This window comes from Malaclemys terrapin, chromosome 6 (assembly GCF_027887155.1).
Source record: "Malaclemys terrapin pileata isolate rMalTer1 chromosome 6, rMalTer1.hap1, whole genome shotgun sequence".
NCBI lineage: Eukaryota > Metazoa > Chordata > Testudines > Emydidae > Malaclemys > Malaclemys terrapin.
In genome coordinates, this window is record NC_071510.1 from 38183522 (window position 1) to 38211419 (window position 27898).

The 27898-nt window shown below is 38.3% G+C and overlaps 1 protein-coding gene across 2 annotated transcripts in view; it reads left to right on the forward strand.

Annotated features, from left to right (window-relative positions):
• Positions 1 to 27898, forward strand: part of CEMIP2 (cell migration inducing hyaluronidase 2) — an 87082-nt gene that overhangs the window by 40540 nt on the left and 18644 nt on the right. For both annotated transcript variants that reach the window (XM_054032009.1, XM_054032007.1), the window contains exons 3-12: positions 4780 to 4920; positions 7515 to 8076; positions 11316 to 11485; positions 14273 to 14461; positions 18383 to 18552; positions 22314 to 22523; positions 22912 to 23117; positions 23766 to 23835; positions 25381 to 25509; positions 27241 to 27329. In XM_054032009.1, coding sequence (XP_053887984.1) covers positions 4780 to 4920; positions 7515 to 8076; positions 11316 to 11485; positions 14273 to 14461; positions 18383 to 18552; positions 22314 to 22523; positions 22912 to 23117; positions 23766 to 23835; positions 25381 to 25509; positions 27241 to 27329 — 1936 coding nt within the window. The remainder of the gene's footprint in view (positions 1 to 4779; positions 4921 to 7514; positions 8077 to 11315; positions 11486 to 14272; positions 14462 to 18382; positions 18553 to 22313; positions 22524 to 22911; positions 23118 to 23765; positions 23836 to 25380; positions 25510 to 27240; positions 27330 to 27898) is intronic.

Here is a 27898-nt window from a genome sequence, read left to right on the forward strand (position 1 = left end):
CTGGTTACTATGAAGCCAAACTACAGCCTCCTTTAAGCAATCTAGCCTTTGGCTCCCATCCAGACAGCCAAGTCTAATATAGCAAGAGATTACTATAAATCTGATTCACCATACTTAAAGTTCTGCCAATCCCCAGGGATCGGACATGTTGCCTACTAGGTCAATGAATATTTCAGATCTCCCCAAAATGCACACTTACAGCCAATTCTTATTAACTAAACCTAAGATCTATTAATCAAAAGAAAGAAGAGAGTTGCTATGGTTAAAAGATCAGTATACATACACATATGAGTAAAGTTATCAGGTCAGTTTCATAGCAGAGATGGTGAGGCTGCTGATTTGTAAGAGTCCTTCAGGAATCAGTTTAAAAGGTTATAGTCCAGTAGGCAGTCCATGTGCTGAGTTTGTTCAAAATCTTCCATGAGAATTCCAGAGTAGACCTGGATACCTCAGTCTTGGGGGCTTAAACTTTCCCTGTCAAAGTTTAAGCAGATAGGAGATTTAAAAAGGATCAGGCCCAAAGCTTTCTTTATAGTTGCAGTCAGTCATCTATCACAGTAGGACCTTCCTTGGATGAAGAATAGGTAATGTATACTGTTGCTTTGAAGCTAATCTCTGTTTCCTATGCATACACTGGTAACCATTAGCATATTCAGAGGTAGTTTACTATGTGGAATTTACAAGTTTCAAAGAGAAATTAGGACAATAATATTATTACACATGTCCCATCTAAATGATAATATCCCCTTTTTGATCTCTGAATCAATAGAATTCCGTAATGAAGCATTATGAGACCGGAACAGAATTTTAGCATCTACAAGCTAATTAGATCACATTGTTAAACTTCTAACAAGATATAGGTAAACATAAACAAATATAATTAGCATCTACCCTTTGATTCTCTAACAATATTAAGTAAACATATTAAAGTTTCTAGTCTACTTAACATGGCTTTGATAACTACCTGCAGGGAATGGCCAGGGAATCTGTTTATCATTTCAGTACCTCCTGTGAAGTTGTTATGGGTCATATGCCAGTTGACCAGTCTGTCCATGTCACAGCAAGGTCATACATGTGAGAACAAAAGTCAACCACTCTTACAGGGTGTGTGCCTGTCTCATGGAAAGTAGTGACCATGGAAAGAACTTAGAGATAGTCAACTGAATGTGAGCTCCCAGTGCAGTGCTGTGGGATCCTTGGATGTGTAAATAGGGAATACTGAATGAGAGTCCGGAGGTGGTATTCCCATTGTAATTCAGTTCTGGTGTCAACCCTTCAAAAAAAGATATTGGAAAGGATACAAAAGGCGCCACGAGAATTATTCAAATTCTAGGAAAATCTGCCTTACAGTGAAAAATTTAAGAGGCTCAATCTAGTTAGTTTATCCAAGAGAAGGTTAGTAGGAGGTGACTTGAAGTCTTTTAAAATCTAGATTGGGAGACTTTGTAAAGTGGAGGCTCTAAAAAGCAATGGATTTGTTGAAGAGTTTATTAGGTAAATTTCTTTGGGTTGGGTTATACAGGAGGTCAGATTAGATTATCATAATGGTACCTTCTTGCCTTAAAATCTGTAAAATTATGAAAGAGTTAGTGTGCGTTTGTGTTTATATGCAGATTGTTTCAAGATGACATTTATTTGATTTGTAGCCATTCCTTCATCAGCCTTTTGAATTGGTTGAATTTTGCACCCTAAATAGAGTTGTGACTGATAGGTACTTGGCAGACTTCCAAGGAAACGCAAGGTGTTGGTGTTGATGGTTCAGTAGGTGGCACTATTCTCTGAGTTATACCTTAATCAGTTCATTAATACGGTAGTGAGCACTGGATTCCTTGAGGTCCAGTCTTCTTTGAGATCTAAAACCCAGGTCCTGAGTGCTTGCATTATTAGAGATCTCATTGCTCTCTTTACAAGAACAGAAGTATTAATCCTGGAATTTAGGCCATTTCCAATACAGCTAGTTACATTCCGCCTGCATAAATTTATTCCGTGTGTCTTAAAATAAATGACACATTGACTGGAATTTTCCATCTATCTAAAGGAGAATTCCACTTACATCCCTTTTTAAAAAAAAAAAAAAAAAAAAAAAAAAAACCAAACATTCTGTCATGTGGAATCATGCTGACTCTGCATCCCTTCCTCCCCCTCATAGTTTTTCAGCAGGATTGGAATCTTTATATCCACAGCAAAGACTTGTGTCTACCACTTGAGCTAATGGCATAAGTGGTAGAAGTAGTAGGCTGGTATCCTCTGTGAATATTAGAGGTGGGATGAGATGCCCATTTTGCTAATAGTTTTCACAGCTATTTAATAGAGAAACAGTGAGACTCGGGAACCATGGGTTGAATTCTAAGTTTTGGGGGTGAGGGCAGTGTGCTGTAGTGGTTAGACCCTTTCCCTTGAGCTTGTCCCTTTCTGTCCTGTCCTCCCAGCTTGTCCCTCTCTGCTTCTGCCCTCCTCCTTGCTCCTCTCACCCTATGTTCTAGTCAGGCTATTTTAGTACAGCAAGGGAGAGCAGTGAGAGCACAAGGAGAGACAATCTCCTCTCTGCTCTTGGTACCACTGTCTTATGCTACAAGAGACCCCGGGCTTCAATGATGAGCAAATGTAGAGAAATTCTGCTTGGCACTTGCAGCCCTGGGCTGTATCATGCTGAGGATAGACAGAATCTTCAGAGAATTTAGCTGCCAGACTTTTGTAAGCCTCTACTGAGCATACGAAAGTGGTGACTTTTCCAGAGGCTTATCCCCCTAAATTTGAGGGATTTTTGTGGGGACAATGAAAGGTTCCTATGTGGCCACAGTGGTGACACCCCTGCCTACTCAACCCTCTGCCAAATTTTAAGTTATTGCTCCGAAGCTTCTCAGTTAAAGTGTGTGTGTATCTAATATATATATATATAAAACATTTGAAAAACAGCATATTTTCCCCTTAAATTTGTTCTCAGAAACAGTTGAACTGCTTTTGCTGAAACTTAAAATCAAGCAACTACCCAGCCTGGAAAATTTTCAGCCTGAATGGTTAGTTTGGCATAGTTATCTGCCAAAATTGCAAATAATTGAAAACAGGAATATATACTGAAAAGTGTATATGTGTAAAACATAACTGATGATTTTGGAGGGTGTTACATTGTGCAGTATTAAATGCTGGGTGCTTCATTGTGGTCCCTTGTCCTGTATGTTAAGGAAGATTTTCAATGCACTTCCAGCTGTGAAAAAAGTCTTAATTTTCTTCATCGCAATCAGAGAACAGATGCACATTCTGTGTTTCAAAAGAATATTTATGTTCGAGGAACTTAATTTTGTGCCTGTGATGTTAATATCTCCTTTGTCACCATCTAATTAATTGGAGATCCTAAAACATTCAATTTTAGAATTGCTCTCTTATCCCCCTCCTTCCTATATCTGCACTGAAGTTACAGTCCTTTAGCATTGCATTTTATAGATCTTTTCATAGAACTTATAGTAAATTTACTGTCTCATTAGATCATCTTATTACATTTCCCTTTGGTGCCCCAGCAATGTGTTTGTACAGTCCAATTCTGAAATAATGGGGCTTCCATTTCCTTTGAAGATTTATCAACAGTCTAGCAGATATTACTATTAAGGAAACGCTTCCTGCTAGTTAGCTCAAATTCATTTGTTGAGTTTTATATCATCACTACTTTGGACCACCCTAAACAACTTTCTCCTGCCCTGATGTTTCCTTCCTTTGTTTTCTTGTAGACTTTATATTATCCCTTAGGTTTCTTCTGCCCATGTATTTACATATTTAGTTGTGTTAATCTTCTTTTTCTAAGTCAAATCTTGGCTCCTGTGAAAAGGGTTGATATGAATTCACAGTGTAGAAAAGGATTGAAGTGAGAATATGGTGTTAAATAAGTTACAAAATATAAATCAGAAATACTAATGATCACAGTAAAGATGAGCTGAATAGATACTACTTCATAACAGGGTGGCTATCCCAGTTCCTTAGATAGGGGTGTTTACAATTGTCTATTCTTACATGCCCATTTATTTTCTGAAGCTAAATTGCCTTTTGATGTAAGATTGTCTCTGAAGGAGAAGTGAGAAGGCTACATGGATGAATTCCATTGACATGGAATCATCCAGCCATTGTTCCAACACTGGGTGCTGGCCTGTTAGTCTTGGCATCTATTGTGTTTGCCCTCCTACCCCCAATATCTCCTTTTCCAGATGCTTTAGAGAGTCTCTCTCCAATCTGTCTGTCGCCCCACCTCCGTGCTATGAGGAGGCCGGTCTCTACTGCTGCAGTAGGCAGCTATTTTAACAGTCTTAACCCAATCGTTGAGAGAAGAGAATTCTAGGTTTTTGTAACTTTAGCTGATAGCATACAGGTCACCTTGGTATCTAAATGATTGGTGCCCTTTTGGCAGGAGCATTTTGTAATGCTCTTTATTGTGCTAAGTGGCTCAGTTTAAGAACAAGAATACATTCCTTCTACTAAAGCTTAGTCAGCCTTCGCATATCCTGTCACTGTTTTTGCCGTATAAGTTTGAACACTGATGCGACTAACTGCAGTATCTTCTATGGTAAATTTAGGAAAACAACAGAAAGAAACAAGGTCATCCATTATTTCTGATCCATTCCATCTAATTTGAAAAAGAAACGTCATATGCATTGTACCCACTTGTTCCTAACGAATGAAACCTTCATGTTGCTGTAGAGGGAGGACAACCCCTGACTTGTGTTTTTTGATTTTATATGGCAATGTCTTGTCTTAATGTGTTTATGGTGTTTTTAATTGAGTTGGTTATTGCAGAGAATTGTCCAGATCAGAACCCTCGTCTTCGGAATTGGAACCCTGGACAAGATCCTGGAAAGAGAGTTATCATCAAAAAGGGGGATTTGTTTCGTCTGAATTTGGATGCTACAGTGCACTCTATAGTCATACAGGATGGAGGTGTGTAATGGCAAAACAAGCCATGTGCTTCAATCAACTGTTATGTCCCATTTTTAACACGTTTCTGATTTATGTCCAAGCACATTTAGACAGGTGTAGGTGAGTGTGACAACATTGGCTGAAGAGGGAGGCAGATGAGAAGGGAAGTTGGCATAGACAAACAAACATCTACTTCCCTTTCCTTATTCAGGTGTTATCAAAACACTTGCTCTTCTGCATTAGTAATGTCTGCAGAAACCCGGCAATGAAATGTGAGAACTTTATTTGTGTTTCATTTGAAATATTTAGTGGAAAAACTTTGAAAATTAGCATTTGTACTTTTAAAAAATGGGGCTCTTTCACTCTGATGGTTCTGTTTTTTTAGGAAAGTTCAGAATTGAACATCATTCCAACAATTACTTTTTTGCATTGAAAATGTACACTATTTTAAAATCTTGGATAGTTTCAATATGAAAATGACCACTTTGAAGAAAATAAAATTTGAGTTGTGAAATTGTCCAGTGCTAAATGACTAATATTTTTGCACAAAATGACATAAAACTTACTTATCACTTTTGCATCTCTACTAGTAACGTGCTTAGGCTCTGTAGCATATCTCAGTGTGTTAAGAGTAATATGTTGTGATGTTTTGGGGACCAGACAGATCAGTAAGAGGTTCTGTCACTGCCTGTCTTGTAAATTTTGGGGGACTTGGTGCTGTGCAGCTAAAGTTCCGTTCCCTGACACCCAGTAGCCAGCTCACAAACAAAAGGTCTCACCAGCCTAGTTACTCTTTACAGGGTGACACCAACAGCTCTTCCAGTCCCGAGTCTTCTCAAATTCTTAATTACTGGACACTCAGACTGTTTCTCTGTGGCTCGTCACCCTTGAAGGCCTGAAACTGTTCTCTGCTTCCCTAGGCATATGCACTCCACACTGTTTGCACAGCAGCAACCTGTCTGGGATAAAACTAAATAAGTTTTTAAATAAACACAGATTCAAAGATGAATTAGTAAGGGAAGGCAAACGTATACAAGTCACATGGAAAATCAGCATAAAGAGGCAATCTCAGGCTTTTGCAGTTCATATTAAAGATAAAATCCCTTTTCTAATAAGAGTTACCTGTTGCCTTAAAGCAATTCTCCCCCCACCCCCAAAAGCTATTCCCCTTGAGCCTGTCCCCCCAAATTTTGGATTTAAAAAAACCCTCAATTCCAAGCTTTCTTTTAAAAGGCTTCTTTAATCCCCCACTCCTCCTGCCCCTGGTGGTGATTCATGGTTAATCTATGTGGGGAGCCTGGATGTTCTTTTCAGTTTCAAATTGTCTCAGTGTCTTTCCCTTAACTCTAATGGTCCATCATTGTCTTTTCCTGGGCTGGACAATGGATAGTTTCTTGATGCTGGTTTTGTATAAACAGGCTTGGGAGATGCCCCTCCCTGCTTGACTACTCACTGCCCTGCTGAGAGATAGCTGAAGTGCACCACAGACTGAGCACAGTTTTCTACATACACAAATTTGTAAATTCATACCCACAGCCTGTATACATTATGGTCTTTCATAAAAGACCTTGCTTGATGTGTTTTTTATAGTACAATAATACAGTATGCAGTCAGTTGGTTTAACTGTTCATTGCTGGGGTTTAAACCTTCTCTTTGCCCCTTGGGATGTCTGGACCCTGGTTGTCACACATACACCACGTGCAAGCTGCCCACAGCAGCCAATGTGCCTGTATAGTGTTGTCAAAAACAACAAGGAGTCCGGTGCAGTTTAAAGCCTAACAGATTATTTGGGCATAAGCTTTCTTAGGTTAAAAAACACTTCTTCAGATGCATGGATAGTGCTGTGTAAGTTATGACTAGATTGCATAATGGGATCCAAGACTCCCATAAATCTCCAAAGTCAAGAAAAATGGAGTGATGATTCTAATTCTTGGGAATTAGTTAATTCGTCTCTTTCCTATCATACCGTAGGCATTGTAGGTCTGTCTAAATTTGAACAATTTTGCTAGATCATTCCATGTCCCATATCTGTCTAGTTGTCTTGATGTTGCAGTCGTTATTGGTTCAATGGTATTAAAGCTTCATCAATCACTAGCTCCTCAGCTTTTACGGCACTTCTTGCTTTTGTGTCAAGAGTCTCAAATATATAAACAGATGAACAAATGCCCCTGGCTCTTCAGTGGGATAGCTGCAAGAGACTCTAGGAGCCTTGTCAAGCAGAACTTGGACAATAACTTTCTAAGGACAGTATCTGATTGGTGGAATCAATATTGATGCATTGTTTGTTAGATGTTGAGAAAACAAATTGGCAGAACAGATTAGCAATTATCATACTTAATAAAACTATAAGACAGCTTGTCAAAATGTTGTTATACTAGAAGTTACAATTCTGTTCAGATAGATTTTAACATGTGACTTCCTGGAAAAACCCATTTCCCTTTCCTAAATCCATTTAGAAATCAAAATGATTTAACTTCCACTAATATTTAGGTGTGTTTTTTTTTTTGTTTTTGTTTTTGTTTTTGTTTTATTGCAAGGTTTGGCTTAATTTTTGCTTTAAAAAAAAATCTGTTTCTTTAAAACATAGCTTAATACTGAAATATTATTTCCCATAGGATTGCTTGTCTTTGGTGATGATAAAGATGGATCCAGACATATCACTTTGAGAACTCGCTTTATCCTGATAAAGGATGGTGGAGCGCTTCATATTGGAGCACAGAACTGTCGCTATAAATCCAAAGCAACTATAATCTTGTATGGCAAATCAGATGAAGGTGATCACGTGCCAACATTTGGCAAAAAGTTTATTGGTGTTGGCTCTGATGGAACACTGGAATTGCATGGGACTCAGAAGTTATCATGGACTTTGCTGTCAAAGACTATGTATTCCTCAGGGCTGGCCTCTGGTTCTTATGCATTTGAAAGGAATTTTTCCCGAGGGCTAAATGTGAGAGTGATTGACCAGGACACAGCACAAGTTTTGGTTGTTGATAAGTTTGATACCCATGAATATCAAAACGAAAGCAGGAGACTTCAGGATTTTTTAAAAGGTCAGGATCCTGGCCGCATTGTTGCTATTGCTGTGGGAGATTCAGCTGCTAAAAATCTCCTGGACGAAACCAGATTCACTATTCAAAATCTTCTGGGAAGTAAGCTTGTCAAAGGATTGAGTTACAGGTAAATAATTTTCTTTCCACTTCAAATCCACTTAATCTCTCTATATGTAGATATCCTGTGAACAGGGATTTGTAAAACCTTAAGGAAGTATGCTATTTTTTTCACAATCTAATGCTGTTCACTCTAGGTCTGTCCTCCAAAGCTCGGCACACTGGTACGGTATGCAAATGTCTTATTTATGGATAATCCCTTGCAGAAGTATTGAAGAGGATTAATTAGTACATTATTTAACAGTGTAAAGGCCTGTAAGTGCTTATTATAACACTTATAGCTGTATATATAGTGAATTTTAACACTTACTGTAGTGCACCAATCTTCATAACATTTTTTAATATAATAGTATGACTTGTGCTTATTTTCAGAATTTGTCTTTCTTTTAAGTGCACAAATCAAAAGCAGGTGTTAGCATCTGATGCATGTTCCTAACACCTCTGGGGTAAGAAGTGACAAATTAGAAACCATTCAAAAAAGGGGCCCTAATCAGACCAAACAAACTTAACTTCGTCCCTGCCCCCACAGAAAAGAAAGAGAGTAAAAAGTGATACAGACAGCTGCTGCATTCTTCTGTTGTCAACACTTTTCTCTGGCAATTAATAAGAAACCAATATTTTGACACTGCATCTGCTAGGCATCTCAACTTCTCCTTCATATTGTGGTCTCTACAGATCACAATCCCATTCCCGACCACCTGGTCGTAGAACCCATTTGAAAGTGTGTTGTAGCCTATTAGGGAATGTGCATTCGACAACCAAGCATATAAAATCTCTGAGTCGCCAGCTGTGTCTGTTCCTCTTTTTCTGCTAGCTTGAGTGGAACCCAATCTTCAGCTTGCACTGGGATTTGTCAGAATAATATTATTGTTAAAATATTTATCTAATAGTAAGTCAATAGTGTGTCTTTGGTTTTGTGTCTTCGTGCCCCCTCTCCCTCCCACCATCACCTCCCCATATTCAGACTTGGGCTATTATGCTCCCTCTGCTTCAGCAGTTCAGGAAAAACGTCAGGGTTCCAACTTCTTGCCTTGACAAAATACCGTTTAGTGTTTGTTGTCCTAGAAAAATCCTTGTGACTTGGGTGCCTTTTAAAGGGCTTTCCAGCAAGAAAGAATCCTCTGAGCCATCAGAGAAGGATCTAGTCACCTGGGACTGGGAGGCTTTCCTAAGTCTGGATTCTAGCCTCAGAAGTTTTTATAGGAACAGCAAATGTGGGGGCAGTAGAACATACCATAATATGCACCAGTCCCCGGAATACAGTAAAGACTCAGTCAAAGGTTGGTTGTGCCCTTGTGGAGACAGACACCCTGGATCCTACATCTCTTCCTGTGAGCATGAAGTGATTGGAGAAGGACCCCTCGGATTCAAGGTGCCCAGATCTGTCCCGTAACCTCCTGGGATGGGTGTGCAGGAGGGGGGAGGGTTGTACCTCCTCATTTGTATCAGCATTTGTTCAGCTGAAATTGAGAGATTCCCTATCTCATGTGCTGGGAAGGAGCAGGAAGTTTTTTTCCCCCCCATTCCTCCCGTTGTTGATTCCTGGCTGCTTTCACAGGTAGGCTGAGACTCCCTTCTTCTTAATAGCGTTCTGTTTCCCATTGTCCCAGCAGCAGTCCTATGTCTCTTCTGCTGGCCACTCGCAAGTAATAGTCACTCATGTCAGTTTAAAAAAAAAAAAAAAAAAAATGCAAAGGTAAGATGACTTCCCTCCCACCCAAAATAAGAGATCTTCAGTCTGACCGTATCTCTTTGAATGTTCTTTCTGTCTAATGCTTATTTTGACTTCATGGATAGTGAGGCTAAAGAAAGACATGTTCAGTGTAACATTCTTGCATCATTGTGATTAGACTAGAATACAGCAATTATGGGATTTAACCTATAAAAATACTTGTTTTTAAAAAAAAAAAAGTCTATGCTTATGAATAAACTAATGTCTGGGTTGAAGGTTTTAATTTTTTGCCTTTAATTGGTGAATGATTGGCCATCCAGCAAGCTGACTGGCTGCCACAAATTCTATTTGGTATAATAGGGTATTTATTTTTTATCAGAATTAGATTTTAATCGCCTAATCCTTAGTCCTAGGAATAAGGATTGCTGACTTAGTGATGTGACCATGCTTGATTTGAGTCTCAGAGCTACAATAGGATTTTTGTCTCAAACCGATGATTGAGAGTGCTAACTATGCAAGTAATAAACATAGCACAGAACAGTGAATGCTTATTAAAAATGTTACCCCTTTTTAATAGGTTTGCTGTGTACAACATCATACTCCAATTTCAATAGCTTGCAATGCTCTTTTTAAAAAAAAATTACTGGAAAGTTTGATTCAGGTGGCTGTATGATTGGAGTACATAGAGGTGTAGTAAGGAAGAGAGAAATCTCAAAATATTGTGCTTATAAATTCCAATAAGTTAAACCCCAGTTCTGATTAAAGGGCAGAACACATGAAGAAAGGCAGGGGTTAACGATGAAGGAAAGCACATTATATGAGAGAATATGTAGTGAAAGTGGTGAAGTAGAGCATGGAAGTCTGGGCTTCTGTTTCAGTCTCCTGTTTGACTCACTATGTGGTCTTGGTCAAATCATTCAGGGGGTGTCAATGTAAAGTGTATGTACTGTATATGTATACATTTTAGCTAAAAACTTCCCACACTGTTAATATTGCAAGTTCAGCTTCAACAGTGGATTTGGCACTATAGACAGGTCTCCAGGCTGGTTAGAGCAGGTTTGTCTGAAAGTCTTAACTGCTATCAGTGCCTACTCTACTCTAGCACTACCATAGTGGGAAACTTTTTAGCAAGTGTTCTTTAGCGTAGACAAGGTCTGAATCTCGCTGTACTTTGTTTTATGCACAAAACAACACTTGTTACATAATCTTGTGGTTTGTAAAATACTTTGAGGTCACTGGACAAAGTATTAACAATATTTCCTGAAGTCTGGAATCTTTAAAAAAAAAATAATGATAAAAATAAAGAAGAGAAAGAGGCCGGGGCAGTAGAAATGAGTGATGAGCATTTTCCAGCCTGCATATGGGAACAACCAAATATTTTCAACAATTATCTCTTGCATGAGGAGGTCCCATTGTTCTATTGCATTTTGGAATTATATTTGTAAAGAGTTTTGGAAAAGAGGCAAAAGAATAAATGTTTGAATAAGTGTAGTATGATTGTTGTATACAGTGTCTATTTGCAAAGCATTTCATTTAAGGGGATTTTGTGTTTAAACATTTACTTCATTTTTTTGCAGGCAAGCCTGGGCTTTAGTTGGTGTTCTAGGTGGTGGAAATTCCTCCTGTAATGAATCTGTGAGAGACTATGAAAATCATAGCACTGGGGGAAAAGCTCTTGCTCAAAGAGAATTTTTCACAGTGGATGGTCAGAAGTTTGCTGTGAGAACTTTTAGTGAATGGAATGAAGGTAGGAAAGTTTATTTGTGTGTATTTGTTTTTTCCCTAAAAGCTTCATAGGCAAAATTGTTTTAAAAAACAATTTGTATGGTTTATTTTCTAGAACAGTTTTTATTAATGCAAGTTAACTTCCTAATTACTGCAATTATTTTTGTCTGTTTACCATTAATGTTGCCTAACTTTTGGATGAAATCCAAATCCAAATAGAGGGGAAGGTATCAAAAATGAAAGCTTTAAAATGTAAATCTCCTTGTCTGCTTCAGTGCTGTGAGCATCCAACATACCATCAAGGGGACACAGGGAACTGTATCCTTAGAAATACTAAAACCTAAAATCAACTACTGCAGGCTGGAGATCCGACAGGCTTGTGGGTTTTTATATATCTTTTCCATATTTGCCTTTTTAGTTTCTTATCTTTAGTCCTATTAGAATATTGTGTTAATTGCTGTTGCTTGTGATGTTTGGAGGATTCTTAAGTGTGGCTGATTTTATTTTTCACAAAAGGGTCTCTGATTAGTTGGATTATTCTGACATGCATACTTCTGACAGGCTTTTGGTCTGGTAGTAGGCAGTATCTGAACACAAGAATATTTTTGGTGGTGTTGAATCCTTAACTGCTTTTCTTATTCTTAGTTCCATGGTCTTGGTGCTGATTAGAAAAAGGAAATTGCTTCTGAGGTCAAATTCCTTGGCAATAAATGTTATTGGTACTAGGAGTTCACTTTCATCTTTTATGATGCTAAAGCTCAATCTTATCATTTATTTCTTTTAGAAAACAAAAATGGTTGCAGGCCACTGAGTCTGGTGGCTGTTTGCAGCCTACTTTTGATCAGGAAAATCTGCACCAAGGCCTGTGACCTATAAATATCCGCAAGTCCCCTTGTACATTGTGAGGGCATTGTAGGATCCCCATTAAATGTATGGCTCTGCCTTGATGTAGCATCTTTGTCATGGGTAGTAAAGGCCTTTGTGTTCACGACAAAGCCAAGGAATATCTGTCTCTGGGTATGTCCTCACTGCCCACGTTACATCGCGGCCGCAGCAGCTGGGGGAGCGTTCTCCAGTGATTTAAAAAATAACCACATCTAACGAGGGGGGTGGTTGACTCCTAGTGATAAAGCACTGTCTATATCTGCGTTTTTCAGCGCTAAAACTTTTGTCGCTCGGGGGGGTGTCTTTTCACCCCCCCGAACAACTAAAGTTTTATCGCTGAAAGTGGCAGTGTAGACACCGCCTAAGTCTCTATACTGGAGCTCTGATAGATTTTCAGATTTACAAAACTCTCCTCTTAATCAGTGGCTCAGTACAGTCATGTTCGTCTGTTTGCAATTTGGTCTTTAAAACGGATATGTATAAGAATAATATTCTTGGACTAATTATCAGACTGAAGGGATACCCATGCAGATAAGGTCTACCAGACTTATGAGAGAGATATGCTTGGGGGATTAGTAGTTTTTCAAGGTCAGGGATACCCTAACTGGTCATGTTCGTGTTTATGATGCTGTTCTTCAGCTGATTATCCAGGATGTATGCCATGAAAGGTCTATCTCCCAGTAAGCTTTTGTTATTGTCTGAGCTTGCATTCCTCTGGGATCCTCCCTACTCCAGTTCCATAAATATATGGAACTGTTAATTTCCTAAGAATGGTTTCTCTTAAATTGTCCAAGAAGTTATGGAAATCCAGACTCTCCTTGTCTGGTCATATTTTGGGGTCACTAAACTCCCACTTCACCACACTTTCTCTTCCAGAGTCCTGCTTACTTCTTTTAAACATCACCTGTCTGCCAGGCAATTCACTTGCCTGGCAGCTTCCAGAAAACTAATTTAGTTTCTAGCATCATACATTTGAGAACAACTGAATTCACTTATCACTTTTAAAATGAAGGAGTTTCACATCTTTTTCAGTCTAAGATCTAAATTTAAAAATACCAGTAGTTCTTTTTATGAAGTTTTCCCTCACTGAGAGGACTACTGCCTATCTTTTATTCTTTTTGAGATTATACTCTTGTGGGTGGTGGGCAAGGTAGGTGAAGGGAATTAACAGTTTGCTTTCATAATGACCAAAATATTGGTTCTGAATTGCTTAAAGTCTCTCTGAAAAGTGACTATGGAAAAATGGCACCATCTGTTGAATATGTATATTGAGTTGTATCTGCCCACTTTAGTGACAAGTATGTTTGGCTTTTTTATTTGTTCGCCATACTGGCTCTGTACTGCTAAGTGAGATAGAGCTGTATTCTAATAGAATATATGGAGATATACCTATCTCCTAGAACTGGAAGGGACCCCGAAAGATCATCGAGTCCAGCCCCCTGCCTTCACTAGCAGGACCAAGTACTTATTTTTGCCCCAGATCCCTCTTCCTGCACATGTATCAACAGAATTAATTTGAGACCCTGTATCTGTGCAAACCCAGTGAAGGGTGTGCACTTGTACAAGTGACCCTTGGCTTGCCAAGTCTTTCTTCTGGTGGTGGTGATGCATAAGGAAAGTACCCAGCTTTGTTCTCCGATCCCAGGTTTTACACACAAGCTTTTCTGCCTTTCAGCCTATCATTTCTACTGGTAAAATGAGATCATGTTTGGCGAGTCTGAGTCAGATGTAATGAAGCCCTCAAGGCCATTTTACATAATCCCTTTTCAGAGCAGTACCATACTAGAAGGCTTCTTACATTTTGGAAAATATTAGTTAAATATCTGAGTTCCTTATTAGTTAAAATAACTAAGTATTTGTAAAGTAGATGACATTTGAAATTATAGCTTTATATATTGCTGCATGCATCGTTTTTCCTTTTTAGGTGTCCCACGTTCAGGTTTCCAGGTAGAGGCTATAGATGGAGTGATACTAGATCTGTTGGAGGATGTTAGTAAGTGGGAGCCTGAAGACAAGATTGTAGTTGCAAGCACCGACTATTCAATGTATCAAGCAGAGGAATTCACTCTCCTTCCCTGTCCAGAGTGTAGCAGATATCAGGTCAAAGTCAAAGGTAGGAGACTGATGAAAATGTAAGGTACGTACAGTGTGACTCTGTAGAGGGGTGAAAACTTTATGTACTAATTAGGATAATGCCCTGAGATGGCCTCTTATACTGGGAACAGTAAACTCTTCCCAGTGACAGGCTCAGACCATTCATCCATCTCTCCCTCCCCTCCCAGACTTTCCCCAGCTATATGCGAGAAGTACATTTCATTCTTTTAGTATATAGTTGTCATGATTTGTGACAATGTTAACTTCACACTCACGAACACTCCAGTTTGCCTCTTTTCCTTTTTCCTCTTTACTTTTCTCAGTGGATATTTCAGAAACAACCTGATCCTAAAAATAACTTCTCATTTGGTTCTATCTCCCCACCTTTGCTCCCTGAGTTGTTGTGATTTTCAATTCCTTTGCTTCTAGTGCCTTTGTTGCCTCTTTAAATGTGCCATGATATATCCTCTTTTTTTTTTTTTTTTTTTTTTAAATAAAACCTTCCTTTGACTCTGATTTTCTCTTTGTAAATCTTTTTTTTCTTTTTTCAGCAAAATATTTATGCCAGTGACTCATCTCAGATCTCTTCTCACGCAGTGGATCTCTGACTGGTTGCAAATTGTCTTTGTTCTGGACATAACACAGAAATGTCTCTCCTATATGTAGTTGACTATTTCTTTTTTTAGTGCCTAAGACTCCATTCTGTTTGACTTCACTGTAGTGCCGAGATGACTTGTGCTTGCTGCAAGTGCGGGGTGGGGCACAATTAAAAGTGCCCTTCCCAACAGCTTGCATCATGCCCCTGCCTACACGTCCCCCTCTCTTACTCTCAGCAGCCCCTCAGTTCCCAGCTGTGTGCTGCTGCTTCTCCTCACAGCAACAGTACAGCTCCCAGTTTGCCAGCTCTAGCTGTTGCCGTGCAGGGCGGGGCCACGGCTGCACAATGTGACCAAGCAGGGCCAGCAAACTCTGGCAAAAATTGGGCAGGGGGAACATGGACCCCACCTCCACCCCCCATTTTGCCTCTGCAGCCCACTCCATCCTCTGAGACTACTGTATGGGCATCTCTGGTTTTCTTATACTCTGTGCCCCTCCCCCCCTTTCAAGCCAAAACTTTTCCTCTGTGGAGGGGCGTGCAAGTCTCAAATCTTGAGCTTTCATCCTCTTCATCTCATGGCTTTACCCTTAGCTATCGCTTTTAACATTGATCAATTCACCATATAATTTGACACCTAAGGATACCTCTGTCTGTCTTGTTGGCCTCTCAGATTTATGACTTTGCCTTGGACAATATGAGCACCTTCAAACACAACTCTTATCTCCCCTCTTTCTCTTTTAGACTCGAACTCTTATTTTTTTCCACTGCTTGTAATCATAATATCATCCTTACTTCCTGAATTTTCGTCTTTCTCCTCTGATTGCAACTCTGTTTCTTACTGCCTCTGTGCCTCTGGTGAAACACATGTTGTTGCAACAACATCTTCTCATCTTGACTATATAAGAACTTAATTCTCTAGCCTCTGAGTCCTAGCCTCCAGTCTCCAGCATCTGTGGAATGCTGCTCCTCATTTGCTCTCATGTATGGAAGAAGTACAACCAAATTTGTTCCCCTCCTAAACAGGTCTGTCTTCCTATTTGTTCTGGATCCAATTTCCTCTTTCTTGTTCTGAAAATGTCTTTCCAGTGTTGGTGGAAAAAGTGTACTGTCTTGCCATCTGGGACAGCATTTTTGTATCTCCTCTCCTTACTGAATCACCATGTGTTTTTCACGTCATCCAAAATGTATTCCTTGTCTGTCCCCCTTTTTTTCCCCACTTTGAAGCTATTCTTTAACTCAACATTTGGGATACAGTGTGTAATTCACTATATGGAATCATGTTGTATTTCAGTCACCTTCTAAACTTAGTATTTATAAATACATTTCACCTTGGAAAACGTACCTTTTAGTCCATGTATGATTCACTCTAGAGTTGCTCTTACAGAGCTTGTCAGTAACATTTTTTTTTACAGGGCTTATACTAGGGAGTCAAGTACAATGTGCACACCTTCTGAAAGGAAGAGTAATTTGGAGCTTTAGCACTTTCATAAAAATGGTAAATTGGCCGATCTTACTACTTTTCAGCATTAACTTGAGTGCTCTTTTCTAGTAATTTGAAACCAAGTAAGGCAGACAGTAAAGGGAAATTTTTATTATGCCCCAAGGCATTTTTATTTTTATTGGAAGTCATGCAAAACTTGTCAAGCCAAATTCTCTCCTCAGTTTGGTGTGTGTGGGGGGGGGTGAAGAGTATGGTTAAATTATGCCTTGAATAGGCCTCTTCTCACCTGCTATTTGTATCTTGTACAAACATGAACAAGTGAAGCAATTTGATAGTTTAGTTTGCCACCAAAAGGAAAATTTTAGTATTTCCCTTCCTTAAATTTTGGTAGCCCATGTAATACTTGTAGGATACAGAAGTTAGGGGAAAGTATTTTTTGAAGAATGCCTCCGTTTGCTTTCCTGTCTCCTCTCCATCATTCTTTTTTGAAGGGTGGGGAAGAGAATGAGCAAAGATTGTCAGCTGCAAGGAAAAGTTACCAGTTCTGGTCAGTTGTACATAACGTTAGGCATAGGATGAGAAGTGCTCCTATTGAAAATTTTCAGCTGGACTGTTTCTGTAGCAGTCGGAGGCAGCAGTGACAGAGATGTCAGCTTTGTGTTAAGGGGAGAAGTTGCCTATAAATACAGAGATAAATGGAAAAATAAAAGAAGTGCCCATTTGTAGTTTAAGGCTTACTGGGATAATACTTCACATAATATAGACAAATGAGGGTTAATATTTCAGAGGAATTTGTGAGTGAGGACCAAAATAGATGAAAGTTTTTGTTCTTGGTTGTTGGTTTTTAAAGACCTTTTTAATTAGGATTTTTAACTGTGATGGCAATGTTTCTCCCATTTAGGAAGGAGCCACATTAGAAAAATAAATGGAGCAACGAGTCTGGGAATTTTCTTTCAGTAGTTTTTTAATGAGTGTTTAAAGTTTTGCTGAATTAGGCCCTGCACTGTTGTGCATGTAGGCTGGCTTTATATACTGTGAGGAGCCCCACTGACGTCAGTGGGGCTACCCACAGCAAATAAGACTAAGCATGTACACACGTCTTTGCAGGATCCAGGCCATTGATCTTGAAAAGGTGTTTGAATTTACTAATCAGTTATCACACACTTCCAGGTTTTATGATTATTCTGTGTGGGAAAGATTAGCCAATTGATACTTTTTTTTTTTTTTTTAAAGCAACTTCTCCTTTGAAATCCTACTGTTTTTTTAAGTTATGTTTTTAATAATTTAAACCTCCTTAATCTTTTCCATTTCTTCACTTCTATTTCCTGATTAAAGGAAGGTTACTGCCACCCTCTTTCAGTCTCATGGGGAAGCTTTAACACTCATCCTCTTCAGGACCCCCCCTCCTTTCCCCTGTGGGGAGGATACTAGTCCCTAGTAGTTCTCTCAGTGCACTGTTGGGTGCTTACGTATCATTAAATCAACTACAATCTAAAAATCTGGTTATAGGAAAGCTGCTGCTGTTCCTGGTACCCAGTCTCCTCTTCAGCAGCCCTCTGCTTTATGGAGAGAGTGTTGCCTTCTGTACAGAACCCTGTGGCAACAGATATTTGTTGCTTGATGTTTATCACCTGCCAGTGATGTGTATTTTGTCTGTGGTAGTGGACTCTTCATCTCTGATGAGGAGTGTTTGTTAACCAATCAGAACATTAGGATTCAGGTACCCAGTATTCCAAGAGGTTTTAAAATACAATGTTGCCTGCCCTATCTTCGAGTTGTTTAAGTGAGCATGTTATGTAAGCTAACAAGTTACATTTCTGGTTTTAATGGATGAGAAGTTAAGTTGGTCATCTACACTTTTTTTTTTTTTTTTTTTTCCCTTGAACTGACTTTTTGAACAGAAAATCCCCAGTTCCTTCATATGGGAGATGTCATTGATGGAGTGGACATGAGGGCAGAGGTTGGAGTTCTCACTAGGAATATCCTAATCAAGGGAGAGACAGAAAAGTCCTGCTATGCTGGCAATCAGTGTCAATACTTCAATTACGATACATTTGGTGGACAAATCAAGGTTTGAAAAACTTTTAAGTAGTTTCCTTAGATTGAGGATGACTTTTGAGCCAAAGTATTAATTCTAAATTTGGGGTGGTGGTGGGGGGGGGTCTACTTTGTTTCAATATCCTCTAACCTGATATTCACTAAATTCTCACTGAGTGGTTCTATCAATATTTCTTCTCATCTTTCCTAAAACTGGAATTCATTTGCCAAGAATTAGACTGAAGAAGCAGGGACAAGGAAATATTAATGTGTATAATGTTGTTAGAAGCCTGTTGCTTATGTTTATATTGTGTATTGTTCAATGCATGGATGGTTTAATATACAAAGGGCAAGATCTTCAAAAGTGACTGGTTTTGGGTACCCAACCTGAGTCACTTTAATGGAGCTTGATTTTCAAAAAGTGCTGAGCACATACCATCTGAAAATTTGGGCCCTTTTATGGCATCTCCTGTTGGGCACCCAAAACCAAGAGTCCTTTACTAAAATAAAGGGATATAGAAGGAGCATTAGTGTTACCATTTCGTATATCTTGCATGGCTATATGTTAAAGGAAGATTAAGGCTGAGATGGAAAGCAGTAGTATGGAAACTAGTGGTTAAAGCAGGGATTCCCAAACGTTTTGCTGGTATGACCACATTTTAATTGATTTCCTCCCAGGACCCCAGACAGCATGAAGGATGCCAGTTTGAAGAGCAAAATAGCCTCCGCTGCCCAGCATGACTTGACATACGCTGCACGTGAGGTCACGGTGCATGGAGGACACCATTTTGCTCTACAAAATGGCTCTTCTGCACAGCGGAACCTCATATTTATGATGCATGTGAGGTCATGCTGTATGGAGGATACTATTTTGTAGAGCAAAATGGTGTCCCCCATGCACCGTGACCTCACACACACCATACATGCGAGGTCACACAGTGCAGAGCAGAATGGTGTCCTCCCCACACTAGGGATCACCTCAACCCCATTTGCTGATGGTGCAACCCCATTTGGGGTTGAGACCCACAGTTTGGGAAGCTGGGTTAAAGATAAAACTTCCCATATTCATTGCAATGGGATTAAATGCAAGGAGTGATTGAGGTGTTATGGTTTTGCCCAGTAGATATTAGAAATGTTTGAGGCTTCATCCTTTTAAAATGCAAATTCCTTTGCTTTCACTGTGGGTTTATTTTTTTTTGTTTGTTTTTTTGTTTTTGTCACAGGCTTAGTCTCCTTTTTTAAGTGTGGGGTATAGATTTTAGTTTCATAATGCGGGAAATAATGGTGGGAAAGATCTACAGTCTCTCTTGTGCTGCAGGCTTTGTTTTGTGGGAGGGGAATAAATTGGGTTTTAAGTTTCCTATTGTGATTAAGATAATGCAGTGGAGAAAGATGTTGACAAGTTGTCAGCATTACAAAGCTGGTCTTTGACTGCTGCAATAACTCAAATTGATGAATGAAGATGGAATAGAAAACAAATATTCTGAGACATCAGAGTTGTTAAATTGTTCTTGTGAGTCTTTTCTGAATAGTTGGGCAGATGTTGCTAAATTTACATTAGCATTTGTTTATAAAAACATCTACCACAAAGCATTTTTCAGCTTTTGTTAATTTGTAAAATAGGCTATTACAATTAGTTAAAATGTCTGGACTCAGTAGAAACTACAGGCTGATAAGATCCCTTTACATGGAAAGAACGGTATAAGTGTTGTACTGTACATCCGAGTCAGGCCTTAATTTGTAGCTTTAATGTTTCATTACTGTGTGTGTTTAAACATTAAGGGCCAGATCCTCAACTGATGTTAATTGGGAGCAAATGCAGCAAGGCCGATTTCTGTCAGCCGTCAGCATTACACTGGTCCTAAATGTCTGTGTGGCTCGAAAGCTTGTCTCTCTCAATAAAGCTATTAGAGAGACGAAGTGGTAAATGTAAGCTCAGCAGCTAAAAAGTTGAAATGGTCAATCACTGCTTCTTTAACTTGCCCACAACATGTAATAGTATGTTATTTAAGGTATTTATATTTGACAGTCTAATTCACAAGCCCTCAAATGTGCAATGTGGGTAAGTTAATATTACAATGAGAACTTAAAGTTCTTGATTTGTCGTTAAATTTGCAAACTTAACTTCACATAACTCTAAGCATTTGCATTTAGTTTACTTTTTTAAGACAGAAGGAAGAAGAAATAGTTGCAGTTGCCCAATTGTTTTTTGTGCAATTCCATAACCTTAACAATTTTTGATGTACAATACTTAGCTGTGTACTAGCCAATTATGCAATTTAATGTGAAAGTCCATAGTTCTGAGGGGATTGCCCATTGTCATGTAGCAAAAGAGCACGTCTTGTGTCTAAAACTGCAGACTTAAGCTATGTCTACACTACAGATCTTACAGTGGCACAGCTGTACCGCTGTAGTTGAGCTGCTGTAAGGTCTCCTGTGTAGCGGCTCTATGCTGACGGGAGAGTGCTCTCCCACCCTCAACGATCAGCAGTAGCTATGTCTGCGAAAGAGTATCTCCTGCTGACATAGCGCTGTCCACGCCAACACTTTTGTCGGTGAAACTTATGTCGGTCAAGGGTGTGTGTTTTTTCATACCCCTGACCAACAAAAGCTTTACTGACAAAAGTACTTGTGGCACCTTAGAGACTAACAAATTTATTAGAGCATAAGCTTTCGTGGACTACAGCCCACTTCTTTGGTATGCATCCGAAGAAGTGGGCTGTAGTCCACGAAAGCTTATGCTCTAATAAATTTGTTAGTCTCTAAGGTGCCACAAGTACTCCTGTTCTTCTTTTTGCAGATACAGACTAACACGGCTGTTACTCTGAAAACTGACAAAAGTGTTAGTGCTGTAGACACAGACTTGCATAGTGACTTCCCTTGTGAGGGTTGGCCACACATGAGCTGGTATAGCTGGATTTTGTTTTAGTTTAGTGTGTCATTTTGATGCAGAAAGGATTCTCACTCCTTTACAGTCCTCACTTGTGGTGTTACGGGGATTGATTATTGAGGGTTTTAATCAAATGGAGAATTGTTTGGGAATCTGAGTAATTGAAAGTGCAGTTATAACAAAATTCTACTGGCAATTTAAACTGGAATATTTGTTTCAAGGAATGTTGTAATAAAATAAAAGTCTAGAAGTCTTCTGGTTTTGCTAAGTCCCTTATAGTGAGAGTTCAGGTTTTGTCCCTTGCTTATAGTAATCACAGAGGTTTCATTTTAAAGGAACAGATTAGTAACTGGATTTTATTATCTCTCTAAGATCTTGTATGCACAAGAAAGTTGCACCAAGTTAATTCCATTTCTAAACCGTGCAATCCCTTTGTGTAGATGCTTAAATTAGTTTGAGTGTCCATACGATTGCACATGTTTAATTAAATCAATTTCTATACCAATTTAGTTAAATCAATACAACTTTTGTGTATATAAGGAGAAAAATTCTTTCTTGTTTGACTACCATTTGGCTGTCTGTAAAGAATGTGCAATTTGTGAGAATTCCAGTAAGAGCCATTTAAAACTGACTTGCTGTAGCAATAAAATTCCTGATGAAACTTTTTTTGTTTTGGTAACATGAACATTTTGCTTATGTGCATGTCTCTTGTTTATGAAGGTCACCGATTTATAGATCTGGATATAAAGCAAAACATGAAGATTCTTCAGACTGATTCTTATAATATTCCACTGTACTTGTTTGTGCATGGAGGAAATCAGTTCACTATGGCTTTAAATTTAAACTTTTACCAGTTTAAAAGTGTAATTGATTATTCAGTTAAATCTTCTTGTTACACACTCCAGATTTTGAAGAATTTCACATCTGTTCATCTCTCCCATGTGGAACTGAGGCAAATGGGCCAGCAACTAATAGGAAGTTACCCTGTTCACTTCCACCGCTGTGGGGATGTGGATGAGAAAGGAGGTTATAGCTTCAGGACTTATCTGGAAGGCCTTTCCATTCATCATTGTTTCTCCAGATGTGTGACAATTCATGCAACTAATGGCTTGTTGGTAGGTGCCATGAAAGAGATGCCATTTCAAATTGTTTGAAAGTAAATGTTAGAAAGCACAGTCAGTGTGAAAATACTTTATTCCATTTTTCAGTTTAAATGTGCACAACATGACTAAAAAGTTAATGCATAATTACCAGGTGTAAACAGTGACTTTTGTGACAAGTCTTGGTCTTTCTAATTGAATTTGTAGAGACTTGCAGTGAGCCAACATCTTCAGAAAAAGTCTCTGGGGAACAAATAAAACTTGACATTTGACTTAGCCATTATTGCTGATATTGAAACTTCATTTTGCAGTTATGCCAACATAGTAAAACTAACTGGCACTTGTCAAATAAATCTCAAATGAATGCTATTGCTAATGACATAATGAACTTGTATTTCTGCAGATAAAGGACACCATTGGTTATGACACACTAGGCCACTGTTTCTTCCTAGAGGATGGCATTGAACAGAGGAATATTCTGTTCCACAACCTTGGACTAGTCACCAAACCAGGCACTCTTCTTCCCACAGACAGGAATAGCACCATGTGTATGGCCATTAAGGATAAAGTGTATGGAAATTATGTTCCAGTGCCAGCCACAGACTGCATGTGAGTATCTGGCTAAGAAAAGAAAATCAAATTAGTTGCAGTAATTAAATTTTTGAAAATCTCTTGTTGCTCTACAAATAGGCACGATTTTTTTTTTTTTTTTTTTTTTATGTAGGCTACCAAAGGTGGACAGCTGGAATACAACATTGCTATTTAGAAAAAAGCATTAACAATCTGAACAACACAAATAGAATATATGAACAACTGTGTTGAAATACAGTCACTATTTGATATGGTACCTAATTCAGCAGACTTCTCTTCAGGCTATTTCCTTATTCTCATGCAAGGGACCAGACTCTCTGAAACCACCATTTTTAATGCTTAATTCATAAATTAAAGTATTTAATTTCTTCTGTAAAAGCCAAATAAGATTATGCCACTTATTAACAAAATGGTTTATTATTGCATGTAGTATTTTAACCACTTTAAACAAGAGCTTGCAGGAGGACTTCTGAAAGAAATGGAGACAATTTTCTTTAGGAAAATATGGCTTTCTTCATGATTGCTTACTTGAAGTTCATGACAGATTTGCTTTGTATGTCAAATTAGCACTCACTAATTTGCTAGATATGAATGCTAAGTTTTCTGTAGGGATTTTACCATTTGTAGCGTCTGAATTATTTATTGTTTCTGAATAATATATTGCAGGGCTGTTTCAACATTCTGGATTGCTCATCCCAACAATCATCTTATAAATAATGCAGCAGCAGGCTCACAGGTGAGGCACATAGATATTCTTTGACACAAACTATTCATATTTCAGATAACTAAGGCATACTCTATTAAAAAGGTAGGCATTTCAAAGTTTCACGTGTAGATGTATTTCTTTTTATGTTTAGAAGTACAATGGCATTTTACATGCAAGCTGTCTCTTCTAAATGGGCATTTGAAAGATACTGAACATCTCTGTTCTGAAGAGAAAAGAAGTTAATTCTTCCTTTTCTGAATTATTAATTCTTATATTTGTGACAGTGTGTATAGTGAATCATTTGTGAACAAGGGATATTATGAATACATCCATGTTAATATTAAGGCTTTGATATTTTCTGTAGTTTATATTGTTAGTGTATTGTGTGGCTACTGTTCAGGACTTAAAATTTTAGTCATATTCAGTGGAATCCAAAATAGCTGTGCTGTTTTTTTATTACAGTGGACTGAGATGTGTTAATTGTCTTGGCTATGCGTTAGTCTGTTGTTTCTCAACACGGATACCTAAAATGCTGTGACAAGCAGAACACAAATCCTAGAATGATGAGACCCTTCTATCACCAGATATAGAACATAAGTAGGGTTTTGGTGACTTATAATCATTCTCTTCTCCCCGGTGGCAAACTGTAGGGTACAGCGCAGCAGCTCTATAGCCACTATTCAAGCCTTTTGGATAGAGCATCCCTATTGCTCTTGAGCATTCCCTACAGGAGGGTTTTACTTAAGAGCTCAGATCTTTTAGTCACACCATATTAGCGCATTCAGAGATGGCATGGAACTCTCCCCTGGTGTACTAGGACTGCAGAGGCTACTACTCCACTACTGTGTCCTGGCCACCTCACATGCAGAGTAACATACGGGGTGGAGGGTTGCTAACTGGTAAATGTCACTTTTAAGAGTGGTTGCTTGGGGAATTGAGAGAAGATGGAGAGCGACACAGGTGTGTGAAATAATTGTTGCATATTATTGGCTCAGAACTCTGAACTGGCCAGACTTCTCAATTTTTTTTAAAGCTCTTGGGAGTTTTTTTTGCTGTATCATTAAATCTTGATATGGGCATAGTGAGCAATTCTCAAAGACAAATAAGTAGAAAATATTTGTGTATATTCTACAATAAAATGATTAGCTAGCTGAACAAAAATATGATTGAGTACACAGAAATGTAATGTGTTGTTGAAATGCAAAAGGTTAACATTTTTCCTAGTGACTTTGAGTTCAGACTTGAAATGTTCAAAATTAGGAGATCTTTGTGGCTAAAATTTTTCCTTTTTCTGTGTAACCATGTAATGATGCATACAGCCTTCCTCTCCCCCCCCCCCCCCCATTTTTAGTTATACTGCAGACAGGTCTTTTTTTCAGACACGATTTAATGTGGAATTCATTGTGAAAGGATATCAGTTGTGTTTTCATTTTATTATTGTTTGAGACATGTAAATTATGTTTAAAATGCATTTGATTTGTTGGAGAGGTCAATATAGCAGTAATGATTTAAACATGCTGGCACTAGACAGATCATTGTCACTTTTAAAACGTGTTCTCACCCTCTTCTTTGCAGGATGCTGGAATATGGTATTTGTTCCACAAGATTTCAACGGGAGATTCTCATGGTTTATACCCTGAAACCAAAGCAGAACTTACACCATTAGGCATCTTCTATAACAACCGAGTTCATTCTAATTTTAAGGTAGTGTACTAATAGCTTGATACCTGGGCTTTAATAACTATAATATTTCAATATTAAGACCTGCATGATTAAACAAAAAAATCATAATGGCAAAGAGAGGTGACTGAAAGCTTGCTCTTCTTGAAATTGGTTGTCTAGTAGTGCAGCGCATAGTATAATCAGGTACTTGTGCAGTCCCTTGTAATGCTCGTCCTCAAAGTAGTTTTGGTGTTTAATATTCTCTTTTTTAAAAGGTGGGGAGTTGTTGAATTACACCGAAAACAAAAATCCATAATTTATAGTTTTTGCATAATGTGCTGACAGAAATTGTTAGTTTCTCAACATTGAAACCTGAGATACTGCTCAGTGTTTTAAGGCTGTCATTTGGCGTTTTGAAGTACAATCATCCTTGAGAATCAAGGTATACCACAGATCAGGGTGGCTATGAACTGAAAGTTGTAGTTCATAAACTGTCAGTGACCTGTTTTCCCTTGGGTCATTAACACACAGACTTCAAGTGCTTCTTTATTGTCTCACAGTATTTGACTTGAGAAGCCCATAGATGATTTCATATGGTAGTTTGGCCACAGCTCAAATCTATGGTACCAGTGGGTACACGCAAGGGACTCTTGAGCCATTGAAAGTCATTCCAATTTATTTAAATTAGCAAACTTCAGTTGACAAAATAAGATACTGTCTCTTCTACATTTTTTGCCTTATAAATTCACAGTGAGCCCTTCAATAAAAAGCATTATAATTTCATGATAGCTGCTCTGTATGGTGATACATCTTGATTTTATAAAACCATCTAGAAAAACAACATGAAGTCCGGTGGCACCTTAAAGACAGATTTATTTGGGCATAAGCTTTTGTGGGTAAAAATCCACTTCTTCCAGGTATCTGAAGAAGTGGGTTTTTACTCACGAAAGCTTATGCCCAAATAAATCTGTCTTTAAGGTACCATCGGACTCCGCGTTGTTTTTGTGGATACAGACTAACAAGGCTACCCTTCTGATACTTAAAGCCATCTAGGTATTTCTTTACCCGTCTATATTCGCTTAAAGGTGACATAATAAGAGTTCTCTGAAAGTCAAATCCTAAACAGTAAATTTTACATACCATATACTTTGGGATGTTAGAAACTGACTTTTTTCTTTCTTTTTTACTTTTCTGGTTATAATAGTCTTTCCTGCTCCAAATAACAGTGACCGTATCACAGCATGGATGCACAGCTTTATGGGGGCTGTACATTAAAAGTTCTATTTGAAAATTTGAAGGCAGTTATTGTGAGTGGACAAACTTGTATTCAAATCAGAAGCATATTATAATAGAGGTGCTTAAACCAAATCACACATTCCTATTTATACTAAAATGTGGTTGAAGGTAGGGAATATTCTAAGCCAAGACTTCAAGTTTTTGTGAGGTGACTATGCAGTAGAAGAGTTAATAACATTTGAAAATAACAGATTTCAAATGTTTTTAATGAATACTAAATATAGTATTTCCATGAACATTTTCAGTTCTGTGATAGCACTAAGTATTATTTGAGATATATTTCCCAAGGCTATGTAAGCTAAGGGAAATAGAGAGCTAAAGAGAGTACGTTTAAAAAAACAAACAAACCCAGCATTGTACACGCAGTGACTCACTGTTTTGTAAACTCAATTTCAGATTTATCGCGAAAGATAATTTTGTAAAGCTATCTGGGGCCGGGTCAGGTAAATTATTTGTTTCTTTCTTTACTTGTTTCAGGCTGGCTTATTTATTGATAAAGGTGTAAAAATCACCAATGCTAGTGCTGAGGATCCAAGGGAATATCTTTGTCTGGACAACAATGCGAGGTAAATTCTGTTCTTTCAATACTATTGAATGCATATTAAAATTTTAAAATAGCTAAGTTCTCAGAATTGAATTCTCTCCTTTCAAAATATTAATAACCTAATATTAGAAAGTGTTTAAAAAAATTATTTGTAGTTATGGGCAAAACATGATAGTTGTCAGATTTCTGTTATTTTATGTATATGATCACACACCCACACCGACCCACCCACCAGTTTTTGAATCATCAGAGCATGCTGTGTTCTGGGAGCTTGCTGCACCCTCGTCCTGAGCTGGCTCTCTCAACCATAGTAAGCCATTATTTTCAACATGCTCTGAAAAATGTTTTCCTATCTGATGTGTAAAGTTGAAAACCTATTAAAGGCTATTGAATGCTGGACTCCCTGGCTTGTGGTTCAGTCTAAAGCCGTGGTTCTCTATCAGGAGTATGCAGAGGTCTTCCAGGGGGTACATCAACTCATCTAGATATTTACCTAGTTTTACAACAGGCTACAGAAAAAGCACTAGCAAAGTTAGTACAAAATAAAATTTCATACAGTCAATGACTTGTTTATACTGCTCTATATGCTAT